Below are 13107 nucleotides of genomic sequence, written 5' to 3'. Positions count from 1 at the left end.
GCTAGTTATATATTTGGATCTAAATCCTTCGGCTGCATGGTAGGAAGTAGGAGGGCACCTCCTAAGAGAGGGGGCAGGTGCTCCTCCAGTATAGAAGGAGATCACAGTATTCCTGTTAGTAAAAACACCAAACAGCAGATGTGTATCTTCCAGAAACAACCCAGTTCTGCCAGTGTCTGAGTGGCTCTGTATTTACAGGCAGGAAACCAGAGTTGAGAGACTGGAGCAATGCAGGTCCTTTAACACACTCAGGTGTCTTATTCTAAGGAACTCATTCTCGAGGCCTTTCCATGGCAGTAGGGCCATGTGTGTCTCTTGAGTCAGGAGCATGCTTTCTTAGATCTTCCATTATGCCAAGTGAGATAAGTCAGTGAAAGAAATATTGTATGATATCACTTATACATGGAGTCTAAAAAAATACAACAAACTAGTGAGTATAATAAAAAGGCAGAGTCAGATATAGAGAACAAACTAGTGGTCACCAGTAGGGAGAGGGAAGCAGAGAGGGGCAATATAGGGTTAGGTGATTAAGCAGAGAGGGGCAATATAGGGGTAGGTGATTAAGAGGTATAAAAGATAGAAAATATTATGTATAGAATAAGCTACAAGGATATACTGTACAACATCAGGAATATAGTCAATATTTTATAATATCTGTAAATGGAGTATAACCTTTAAAAATTGTGAATTACTGTTGTACACCTTCAAATCATATAATACTGTACAACAACGATAATACAAATAAAATGGTGCTTGAGTGTGGCTAACGGTCCAGAGAGGCTGCAGAGACAGGGATATCTGTTTCTGTGGCATAGTTGCAGGTGGTTTAGGGGCAGTGGTAACTGACGATTGCTTTCTGCCTGGCTGCTTGGCCTCAAAGAGGTGCTCCATAGCCCAGTGGACACGAGCCATCTGGGAAACCCACAAAGAAGGATAGGCACCTTGGATGGGCATTGTCTTTGATGCATGATGTTGGTCTGGTCTCACCTTTTGTCTTTTCCTTTCATTCTAGCCGGAACCACATTTTCAAGGGCCACGCAGCCGGCATCGCTGTGAACGAGAATGGCAGAGGCCTCATCACAGGTAGGCATGAGACTGCCTGGAGCTGTAGCCAGCCAGGCAACCACAATCCAGCCAGCGTCCCCAGCTTCCCACTCACCCAGTCCTTCTGCACAGACTGGCCCCCTGATGGTGACCAGCGCTTGGGGATGCGGGCTCCATGCCCTGGCTGTGCTCACTAGGCAGGGAGGTTGCGTCCGTTCTTTGCCAGGCCTGGTGCTTACAGGATCTGAGTGGGTGGCTCACAGAACACTGTCAGAAATATTCACACCACACGAACTGAACCCCTTCTCTGGGCTCTATAGGCTTGTTCCTGCTCTGGCAATCTAGCCCCATCTCCCTTCTGCCTGGCCAGCTCCTGTCATTGTCTGAGCCTCAGCCCAATTGTCTCTTCCTGGGGGAAGCCTGCCCTGACCTCCCATTATACATCCACTCAGTTAGTCCACCAAGTAGGCCTACTCTGTAGGACATTGCACTTAATTTCTTATGATCCATTTAATGACAGCCTCCTTTGCTGTGTTCTGTAAGGCAAGGATCATGTCCATCTGGTACGTCAGTGTAGCCTCAGCACAGAGTGTAGCCATACCTAGAACATTAAAGAGATCCAGTAAATATTGGCCCCGTAACTCCCCTTGACTGAATCCTGCCTTTGTTTATTAGACATTTTTTGAGCGCACAGTGTATGCAGGAGCTGGGGATACAGCAGTGAAGAAAACAGATGATTTCTGCTGTCAGGAACTGACATTTTAGGAGGGAAAAATAACAAAAGCATGTATTTTTTTTTTTTCAAGAAGAGTCATCTATGAGGGTGCTACATATTTTGTTTTGTGGCCACACCACACAGCTTCAGGATCTTAGTTCCCCAGTCAGGGATGAAACTCTGGCGCTGGCAGTGAAAGCGCCAAGTCCTGATTATTTGGCTGTCAGGGAATTTCCTCTACAGATAATTAAATAAGGTGATAGACAAACTGTGTGGGTATTTAGGATTGTGTGGTCAGTGCAGGCCTTCCAAAAAAGTGACATGTAAACCAGAAGCTGGAGGATGGGAAGGAACTCAGGAAAGAACCAGGATTCCAAATGGGGCCACCTGTGGGAACAGACTCGGCAGGCCTGAGGAGCACAGAGGTTGCTCATTTGACTGCAGTGTGGTGAGCAAGGGGTAAGGAGTATGAGATGGGGTCCCAGAGGCAGGCCCGAGCTGGTCACACAGGGTCTGCTGAACCATTGCAGTCCTGTCACAAGAGGCTGAGAGTCTGCCCCATCCTAGTGCTGCAGCAGCAGTGTCCCAGGACACCCCTTCTCACTGGTGGCCCTTTAGCCCACCCCCTCCCACAGACATGGTGGAGGGGAAAGGAGGGCTGTGGTCAGTCCAGAACTGAGGCTGAGAAGGACAGGCTCGCACCTCCCCAGGCCTGTGAGGAGTGGCTGGATTCTGCGTCATTGCTCCCAAGGACAGTCCCCCAAGACAGACAGCCCTGCCTGGCCTTGGTCCGGGGACTCTAAAGCCAGTCTGTTCTTAGTTATCAGTCCTCCAGGCCACTAGATACAGTGGGTTCTGAGGATACAGGAAACCACAAGGCAGACGCAAACCTTGCCCTTGGGGAAAGCAGACAGCACACAAGTCCTTGGAAAGTCACACAGCAGACAATATTCTGGGTGCTGACTCCTGACAGGGGCAGGCCTCAGCATCCTTGTCTGGACTTGTTTTCTGTCATCTGTTCAAGTCCTCATGCCAGCACTGTAGGTGGCCTGTGACCCTCTTTTCCACCTCTTTCCATAGAAAATGTCATCCGAGAGAATCAGTGGGGAGGTGTGGACATCCGCCGAGGAGGGGTCCCCATCCTCAGGAGCAACCTCATCTGCTTTGGCTACTCGGATGGTGTGGTTGTGGGGGATGAAGGCAAAGGCCTGCTAGAAGGAAACACCATCTACGGTGAGAGCCACTCTGCTTGGGGACAGGTTTGGGGGCCACTGCAGCCTGGAGGCAGGAAGCCCAGGTACCATCTACAGCTTATAGGTCCTCAGAGAGTCACTACCTTTCCCTGGGTCTCCAGTACCTCATCTTAAAGACCAGCCTCTATCTCAGGTCACAACCCCTCTTGGAAGGCATGAGCCTTTCATAAATCACCTTTTAATCCAGGTTGACCCCATGGGGTCAGCAAAGCAGGGAGCTTTAATCCCCACTTAAAACAGCCAAGGGCAGGAGTGGATCTTATGTAAGGACAGGGCCATCTAATTTCTGATACATGAGGATCTAACTCCTCTTCCTCTTTCTTTTGATCCAGAGAACTAAAAATATAATGGATAAATAGGGTAATCATAGAAAGAAAACTGTTCTCATTCATTCTGTGACCTTGGGCCACACCTCAGTCTTTCTGGACTGCATCTCTAATAATAATAGCTAACCTACATTCAGGTCCTGGACTCTTACTAGGCCCTTTCTGTGCATTATCACATTTAATCCTCAGGACCCCTTCTGAGATTGGTACAGTTAGTAACCCCATTTTAAAGATGAGAGAACTGAGGCACAGAGAAGTTTAGTAACCTGCTCAGGGTCACACAGGTAGGGAGTGGTAGGGCTGGGACTCAAACCCTGCATTTCTGTGCAGGGTGTGGTTGGGCTGGATGAGTTCTAAGGGCCCCTTAGGCACTGTTACCATTGGCTCATGTGTTTCCAGTCTGGAAGTGGGGCCTTGACAGTTCCCAGAGCACTTTTACACCCCATGGAGTGATGGTAATTGTGAGATTAACCTGACTGTTACTACCCCTTGTATGAAGAAGAAGCCTTGTATGAAGGAGAAGCCTTCAGCAGCCAAGCCCTAAAGTGACTCGTTCAAGGCCATTTACCAATCAGTGGCCCAGGCTCCCAGGCCAGCGCCTTTTTGCTTCCCTGCCTAGGGAGATATCAGGTGCTGCCTCGCTTGTTGGCAGCATTAATGACCAGCTCCTTTCACTGTTACAGCTAATAAGGGCTGTGGTGTGTGGATGATGGCGTCCAGCCTGCCCCACGTCACCAGCAACCATGTCAGCTACAATGGCCTGTACGGAGTGGCAGTGTTCAGCCAGAAGGATGGCTCCGGAGAATTCCCTGGAGGCCACGGGGCCCAGGAGAACTTCAGCGAGGACGGGGATGCCATCCTGTGGGAGACAGAGCTGGAGAAGGACGATGACCCGCTGCGCCGGCCCATCCCCGTAGCTCTGGTCGAGTCCAACAGTGTTAACCACAATGGAGGTGAGCACCCCTCCCCGCAGCCCTGCTGCAAGGTCTCCCATGCTTGGCCTGCCCTGAGACCCTTCAGCCTCATCAGCCACTTCTTTAGCCACTCACCTGGTACCCCCACCCCCTGGACTTGAGTCCATTCTCTTCTTCTCCCACCACCACCCTCGCCCGAAATTCCCTTTCTCCCATCCACACGTCCCAAACAACTCGGACCTCAGAGCCTTCACCCGTCATCCTTCCCTCCTTCCACCTGAGCCCTCACCCAGCCCCACTGGCACTTGTTAGGGGGGCTGAGACTGTATTTGTTTCTGTGGCTGTTTCATCAATTCTGACAGGCGGTGAACTTGAGGCGAGGAACTGGATCCCACTCCTATTGGTGCCCCCTGCCCCTTGGCACCAGTCCCACACCTGGCATATACATTTCAGTCAATTCTGAGACACATTTTTCATATTTTTTTCACATCTCTGACGAGATGCATCTTACAGTTGATGGCATATCATGGTTTAATTGGCAGTGATTTTTCTTTCTTAGAGATACAGAAAATAAGAGTATTTAAAATCCATGTTATCTTAAACTTGATAAAAATGGATAGTAGCTGTTTGATGGTTATTGAATGGGAAAAATAATTATTGTGGAATTCATCCAACTCTACAGCTCCCACACCTGGCTGATTATGAGAATCACTCTGGGGAATGGTGAAGGAAGGCTTGTTAAAGAGAGGCCCCTGGGCCCCGAGTAAGCTTATCACCCTGGGAGTGGCCGAGGCAGGGAGATGGGGAGCCAGTGGCCCCAGCCCACTTACTTACCTGGAAAATGAGTCCTGTTCCCTCCCAGTTCAGGGTTTCCTCCCTGTAGCCATGCTGTCCAGTTGAACAAGCAAAGCCACATAAATTCAAAATACTTGATTTATTTTTGTGGTTCTCAGCCAAGCCAAGAGAAGCAACAGGCAGGTGGCACCAAAAAATTCAGACCTGCAGGGCTTGCAACCCAGACTGCTCCCACAAGAGCCCATGGTCTCACCCTCCCTCAGCCTCCTCCCCCTGCTGCCCGAGCCTCCCGCTCCTGAGGGGTGCAGCAGACGTCACCACTGGGAGTCCTTCTCACCCCAGGTCCGCCTGCCATGCTGCCTCTTCCTGACCATATTCTGCGGCTCTCAGCCTGCTGATCATGTGCTTTTTTTTCCCTACGGTATCTGTAAGAAATTTCTTAATTCTTAAGAAATAAGAAAGTTTCCCCAAACAATAGGGAGGCAGATTCTAGCTCAGAATGGGAAGCAGAACAAAAGCAACAGAACTTTCACTCAGGTGAGTCTGTCTGTCCAGAGGCAGGATGGGCAGCCTTGATCAGGTACTGAGCGCCCCGTCCCAGGAGGTACAGACGGCGGTAGGGGGAGGCAACTGTGTAGGAGGCAGTTCCAGCGCAAGACGAGCGCCTGGGCTGGAGGACCAGCTGAGTCTTAGGCGCCTCCTCACAGCATGTCTCCCTCCCACCTCACTGAGCACTTGGCTCAGAAGGAACAGTTTCCTTGCTGGTCCTAGGTTTCCTCCTGCTCTGTCATCCAGCTTGGAAGATCCAAGTCCCCAGGGCTGGTTCTCCCTCTCCTCCCCACCTCCTCTCCTGGGTGCACAGTTCTGGGAAGGCTTTTCCTCCTGGTCTGGTCAGCAGTGACCCTGGGGCCATCCTGTGCTTTCTCTCCCCCCACAGCCTCAGGACTCTACATCCAGAGCAGTGAGGCACTGCATGTCGTAACCAACGTGATCCATGCCAACAGAGTCAGGGGCATCACTGTGGCCCAAAGCAGCCAGCTCACCCGTGTGGCCAACAACAGCATCTCCTGCAACCGCCAGAGTGGGGTCAAGATCGAGGCCCAGTGCAAGGTGGAGCTCCGGGGCAATGGTATCTATGACAACAGAGGCCATGGCATCATCACCAAGGGTGACAGCACCATCATGGAAAATGACATCATTGGCAACCGGGGCAGTGGGCTGCAGCTGCTGCCCATGTCTGACACAAAGGTGTGTGTGTGTGTCTGTATGTGTGTGACGTGTGCCTACACCAGTCCTAGGAGAACCGTGTGTGTTTGTGTGAGGTGTTTGTGTGCGTGAGATGTGCATGCCTACGCCAGTCCTAGGGGAGCTCTCGTGCCCTCTCTGCTGAGAAACAGAACCATAAACCCTCAGCATTCTGCAAGGGTGCCACCTAAACCCTGCCTGCGAGACCCAGGGGGCACTTCACACAGGAGGGGTACTGGCAGGAAATGGGTGGGGGTGCCCCCTCAGGTTTCAGCTCTCTTCTCCTAGAGGAGTAATCTCACTCAGGACCCAGATTGCAGTGGGTGCTTAATGAGAAGTCTTGCCCTGGGGCCTGGCAACACTGTCCTGTTACCCAGAGTAGCCTTCTCCCCACTGGCTGTCACTGTCTTCTGGAAGCCCTCCCTGACCCCCTAGGCTGTGGGAGGTGCCCCTTTTTTTGACTTCTAAGGTGTTTGTGCCCATCCCTGCCTCACAGGGCACTTCCCTCAGTGCTGTGTCTGTTCCTTCACCTGGTTTTCTTCTCCACAGGACCTTGAGCTCCAAGCTCCATTTTTATGCAAAGCACTGAGTTGGGCGCTAGGGTTTCACTGTTGAGCCAAGCAGACCCAGTGCCTGCCCTTGTGAAATGACAGTCCCAGAGCCTCTTTTTGGCTTTATGGCTTCGTGAGTCCCTGACTTTGGCATGGAGTAAAGACTCCTTGGCTCTGCATCCGAGCACCATGGGCAGGCAGAGGAGGGCTCACTGTTGCCTCAGTTGGGTCGTCAGTGGCCCTTGCTTCTGGCACCACCTCCTCAGTCTGAGGGGCCTTTTTACATTGTTCCTTCTTCCTGGAACAACTCTCCTCTGCTCTGTGCCTGAGAAACTCCTACAGCTCATCCATCACCTTTTCCAGGAAGCCTTCTCTGGTTCTCTGGCTGGCCTCAACAGCCATTCCATGAGCTCCCTTGGCTCAGTGCTGACCTACTCAGCATGCTTGTACCCCTCAGTTTTACAATTGGTGATTCATTCACCTGGCTCCCCACCAGTCCCTGCAGTGTGACAAGCTCTGGCTGCCTTTCCCAGGTAATAAAGAACCGGATCCATTCATTCCGGGACTCCAGCATTGCAGTGCAGGGCCACGCCAAGGCCCTGGTGCAGGAGAACACCATCTTCCAGGGCAGGACCAACAAGACCATCTTCCAGCAGAGCTCAAACAACCAAGAATGCATTATGCAGAACAACAAGTTCTTGGTCTTCAAGAAGTAAGTGCATGGGGTGCCTAAACCAATCTTCTAGAACCATAGCGAGGTCACTGGGGAAGCCAGGCCCAGTGATTGTGGCAACGCTTGCTCCCTAGTCATGCCAGCTTTCATCTCTGGTCAGTGCTTGGCCTTTGTGCTGGGCCTGGGCAGAGGACCTGAGCCTGACTCTCTAGGAGGGAATAGGCTTTCAAAGAGTCAAGGGTATGTGGTTTCAAATCTCACCTCTGCCAGTTACTAGATATGTGACCTTGGGCAATGTACTCGGCATCTCTGAGCCTTAGTAAAATCTACTTAATAATGTCCATAGCACCAACTTAAGATAAAATAAGGTCCTGTGACCTAGTAGCATATCTGAGGTATCACATGAGTGTTTATTGCTATGGCCGCTGTTGCCCCTTGAACATATACCCCTGGGCTTTTACTCACCCCACAGTAGCCAGCCTCTGACACTGCCCACACCTTGCCAGCCCTACTTGTAATATTATCATAAAAATACAAGACATTGTTGCTGGTTTAAGCAATTTAGGATTTGATGTGTGTTAGAGGTGATTCCTTGTAACTATGTCAGAAAGTCCTGATCAAACCATCACTATCATTTGATTTTCCCCAACCCTTCATAACCTCCGCAAAAGCTTAAGAGATTGGAAACCCATCAGTTTCTGCCCTCTGTAGATTTGCATTTTCCAGAATGTCATCTAAAGAAATAATACAGTGTATAGTCTTTTGAGCCTGGCTTCTTACACTTAGCCCAGTATATCCCGGATTCCCCTGTGATGTTGCATCTGTCATTCATTCTTCTTGTTGCTGAATGGATACACCACTCGGTTTATCTGTTCATCAGCTGAGGAATATTTAGGTAGTTTCTAATTTTTGATGATGATTAATAAAGCTTGTATGGGACTTCCCCGGCAGTTCAGTGGTTAAGAGTCTGCCTTCCATGAGGCAGGGGGTGCAGATTCAGTCCCTTGTCAGGGAACTAAGATCCCTACGTGCCACAGGGTATGGCCAAAAACTAAAAGTAAGTGAATGAATAAAGCTTGCATAACATTCATGGTTGTACATAATGGAAAAAAAAATTGGGCCTGGGGGAATGAGAGAGAAAAGACAAAGTCACTGGTCTTATCTAGATCCTTGTTTAAAGATGGAAAAATAGAGGATGAGAGGGAACCTGTCCAGGGTTGCATCAGAACTGAAGTCAGAGCTGGAACCAGATTTAGCTTCATGCGTGTCCCACCCCCTTTTGCTATCACTTAACTGGGGAGACACAACCTATACCCCAATTTAAACGCCTGGATCTTGAGCCAAAGGTAAGGTTGTGTGGAGCATTCAGCAAATGCTCTAGACCCTCAAAGAATCCATTCTCATTTTGCCCCTCCAGGTCTGATACATGGTGCCTGGCGAACCCACCAGCACGGCCTCACCTTGAAAACTCTCTCCGAGGCCCCTCTGCTGCCCATGGTGGGCAGAAGGTGACAGCCATGGCGACCAGGATCACAGCCCATGTGGAAGGTGGTTACCACAGCAAACGCAGCATCTTCTGCACCATCCTGTAAGAATGGAGAGCTGTGGAAGGAGGCAGCTGGGGGGCGTCCAAAGACCCCAGGAAGCAGACATGTACCCTGCTGTCAGGCTCGGGCCCTGCCCAGCCAAGCTAAGAGGTTGCAACCTTCAGGATGGAAGAAGTAGCGCTTGTGAAGTAGCCTGCTCATCTTCTCTCCTCCTCCCTGAAAAGCAGACTCCCAAGTCTTCTGGGGACTGAGAACAAGGTACCTCCAAAGCCCTTTGGCTCCACAGCCCTCAGCAGGAAGGAGCTTGGATTTTGTGTTGGTTTGCTTGGTGGGTATTTTTGGCTGTGCCGTGCAGGCTGCTTGCAGAATCTTAGTTCCCTAACCATGGAATTATTTTTCAAGGAGAAAAAGGGAACAGAAGTTGTTGGGTTTCTAGCCCCTCGAGCTCTTGTAGAGATTATGACGAGTTAGGGAAATCAATTCTGAAACCTTCGCCAGGGTTTTTTGTTTGAGTTACAGGGAACTATACACACCAAACCCAGAATCTTCTCAGGGAAGAACGAATTTACTTTTAAGGGACAGAAGTGATTCCAGTGAGATGGAAAGAGCCCCAGAGTCATCCCCTTTCCTAGACCTCACTTTTACCCTTCGGGGACACTGCCACACCCACCCTGCTGTGGGGGAGGCTGGAGGTTTGGTTTCCTTAAGGACACAGTTCTCTTGGATGTGGACCTCTGAGGGAGGAGGGGCTTGAGATAAGGAGCCTCTCTCGGCAGGCTGCCCCAGGGACGACGGAAAGCAGAAGGGGCATGTGGAGAAGGCTTCCTTCAAGTGGTTAGGTATGCATGTGAGGGCTGGGCAGTGCAAGGACTCACCTGACTGCTCCACCCTCCAGTTGCCCCCAGACTCAGGAGGACATAGTTGACTCAGTGCCTATGGCATAGGGAGGATTGGAATCCCACAAGCACACCCAGACCAGCCGCTCCTGCTGGGCGCCAGACAGGTGGAGATGGAGGTGCGTGGGGCCCCTGTCTGTGTCCACCTTCTCATGGATGACCAACCACCTGCCTTTACAGACCCTACCATGGTTTCCCACTCTGTGCCTTGGCTCACGCTCTCCTCTCCTCTGGGTGCGCCCTCCTCGCCAGCTATGCACGCCCAGGTCCCACCCATCCTTCCAGGCTGGACACTGCCATGCGGATGGCAGTGCTCTGCCCTCTGAACCTCCTCTGCCCCCACAGGGTACACTGTCTTGCTTAGAAATTACCCAGGTCCATCCCTGTCCACTGACTCACCTGTAAGCTTCACAAAGGTCACTGCCTGTGTCCCCAGCCCAGGGTATGGGGAGGGTTACTAGCCTGAGGAGAGGGAGAGGAAGGCTCTGCTAAGCTCAACTTCGAATGGGTGAAGGTTCCAGAGCCAGGCGGGCTCAGACCCACTATCCGAGGAAGGGGGCCTGACGCAGGCTCAGCCTAAACAGTCCCCCGCCAACCTGGCCCTTCATGCGGTGCCTCACCAGCCTGGTAAGGTCATGGTTGTACCCCCACAGCTGGCGTCCCAGGCAGGTTCTGCCAGGCCCCCGGTGCTATTTTCCCGGGTGGGGTAGGGTGGGGCAGGGTGGGGCTGAAGGGAACCAGGGGCTCTGTCTCCTCCCTGAGGACTTGGGGCACAAGAGCGTGGGCCCCTCCACTCCCCAGCACTGTTCTTTGCACTTATCTGTGGCCCCAGTGTGAGTTGCTGTACAAAAATGCTGCCTTTTATTATTTTGTAACAATGACTTTTCTGTGAACCAAGTGCTTATGAAACTCTCAGCAACCAAAATAAAGTTCTATATTTTAAGAGGCACTTTGGGGGGGTACTTTCTTTGGTCTGGGTATCTATTGGGGGTCCTGGGCACTGTATGCAGGCCCTTTACCTCTCCGCCTCCCAGAGGCATCACAGCTTCCACTGAAGGAGGCAGGAGACCCAGGGCCATCTTGTCCATTCAGCTTGTTCCTGCAGGATCCCAGGTTCCAAGGTCTGTGTCCTCACAGGTCAGGGACCGTAGTGCAGGCCTGCCTGCCCCCTGGGCTTTCTGAAGAGCAACAGTGAAGTGACCTGATGGTCTGCAAAGGGTTTTCAGATCCATGACCACGTTTTCCCCATTTTTACTCATTTAGCATCTACGTGTCACTTGAGTAGAAAGCCAGTACTTAGTATTTAAGTGCTCTTTTAATTAAAAGACTTTATTTTTTAGGGTAGTTTTAGAATTTTTCTCTTAAATATTTTTAACTGAGGTATAGTGGATGTGTTTCAGGTGTACAGCTTAGTGGTTCACAGTTTTTAAAGGTTATACTTCATTTATAAAATATTAGCTATATTCCCTGTGCTGTACAATATATCCTGTAGTTTATTCTCCTTGTAGTTTATTCATAGTTTGTACCTCTTAATCTCCTACCCTTACCTTTCTCCCCCTTCCCTCTCGCACTTGTTCAGTTGCTCAGTCACGTCTGACTCCCTGTGACCCCATGGACTGCAGCACGCCAGGCTTCCCTGTCCTTCACCATCTCCCACTGGTAACCACTAATTTGTTCTCTAGCTCTAAGAGTATGTTTGTTGTTATATTCATTACTTTTAGGTTCCACATATAAGTGTTATACAACATTGTCTTTCTCTGACTTATTTCACGAAGCATGATGCCCTCCAAATTCATCCTTGTTACAAATGGCAAAACTTCATTAATTTTATGGCTGAGAGTCTATGTCCCTGAGTCTGTTTTGTAAATAGGTTCATTTTGTCATAAGGGGTTTCCCTTGTGGCTCAGACAATAAAGAATCTGCCTGCAATGCAGAAGACCCAGGTTTGATCCCTGGGTTGGGAGGATCCCCTGGAGAAGGAAATGGCAAACGACTCCATTACTCTTGTCTGGAGAATTCCATGGACACAGGAACCTGGTGGGCTAGTCTGTGGGATCACAAAGAGTCAGATACGACTGAGTGACCTACAGCCTTCATTTTGTTGTATTTTAAATTCCACATATAAGTGCTATCTTAGGGTATTTGTCTTTCTTGGACTTCACTTAGTATGATAAGCTCAAGGTCCATTCAGTGTTGCTGCACATGGCATCATTTTGTTCTCTTTTATGGCTGAATAGTATTCCATTGTATATATGTACATCTTTATCCATTCATCTGTCACAGGACATTTAGGTTGTTTTCATGTCTTGGCTATTGTGAGTAGTGTTGCTATGAATATAGGGATGCACCTATTTCTTTGGATAATTGTTTTTAGTTTTATGAGGAATGGAAAACTGAGCAGTGTGAGGTGGTACCTCATAGTTTTAATCTGCATTTCCCTAGTAATTAGCAATGTTGAGCATCTTTTCACATGTCTATTGGCTATTTGTATTTCTTTGGAGAAATGTCTCCTGGAGCCCAGAAGGGCCGAGTCAGCAGCTAGAGACAGCTTCTGCATCCAAGGGGGCGATAGCTTTCAAAGTTTGTGACAGATCCTGTTCTTTTAGATGGTGTCTTGCTGCCTGAGAGCTGACAAAGTGATAAAGGCTGTAACAGTGGGTTTCGCCCCCCCCCAGGATGGCCCAGGTGTCCTCTGAGTATACTATCAGGTGCAGTGCCACCAGACTCCAACCCCTTCAGGCTGTTTCCACACAGTTCACCCCAGTCCACTCATACAGTCCAACGTCTGAAGCCTAAGCTGCTGTACTCAGCCCCCACCTGCACTGTGGACATGCGCTCCAGTGGACACCTGTCAGGCTGGGGAGTGCACAGCCATGGCACTGACCGTCTGTACGGGTCTCTCTCTGTTCTAGCTGCTGCAGACTGGTGACTGCGCTCTCCTCCGAGGCTCTGAAGCTCCCTTATATGCTGGCTGATCTCTCTGCTGGTGAAGGGACTTCAGGGAGCCGGAACCTTTCCTCTTTCACAGCTCCCTCCCAGGGGCACAGGTCCCATCTGGATTCCTTCCCCTCCCCACTTTTTTTCTTTCATCCTACCCAGTTACGTGGAGATTTTCTTGCTCTTTCCGGACTCTGAGGTCTTCTGCCAG

General features: G+C 50.3%; 1 protein-coding gene and 1 long non-coding RNA gene across 2 annotated transcripts in view; one reads left to right on the top strand and one right to left on the bottom strand.

The window, feature by feature from the left end:
* Positions 1–10908, top strand: part of FBXO10 (F-box protein 10) — a 38279-nt gene extending 27371 nt beyond the window's left edge. Inside the window, exons 7-13 of the mRNA XM_081510694.1 lie at positions 1013–1083; positions 2840–2992; positions 4022–4291; positions 5985–6295; positions 7377–7555; positions 8124–8126; positions 8934–10908. Coding sequence (XP_081366820.1) covers positions 1013–1083; positions 2840–2992; positions 4022–4291; positions 5985–6295; positions 7377–7555; positions 8124–8126; positions 8934–9108 — 1162 coding nt within the window. The 3' untranslated portion in view covers positions 9109–10908. The remainder of the gene's footprint in view (positions 1–1012; positions 1084–2839; positions 2993–4021; positions 4292–5984; positions 6296–7376; positions 7556–8123; positions 8127–8933) is intronic.
* LOC145513772 (uncharacterized) lies at positions 633–6181 on the bottom strand. The gene is made up of 3 exons (XR_014059717.1): positions 6091–6181; positions 1160–1645; positions 633–1050 (listed from the first exon to the last, which is right to left on the bottom strand). It is a non-coding gene; the product is annotated as an uncharacterized LOC145513772 (long non-coding RNA).
* Positions 10909–13107: the final 2199 nt, after the last annotated feature.

This window comes from Giraffa tippelskirchi, chromosome 1 (genome assembly GCF_054371585.1).
Source record: "Giraffa tippelskirchi isolate mGirTip1 chromosome 1, T2T-mGirTip1v1.2.pri, whole genome shotgun sequence".
NCBI lineage: Eukaryota > Metazoa > Chordata > Mammalia > Artiodactyla > Giraffidae > Giraffa > Giraffa tippelskirchi.
This window is presented reverse-complemented; position numbering and strand designations above follow the sequence as displayed.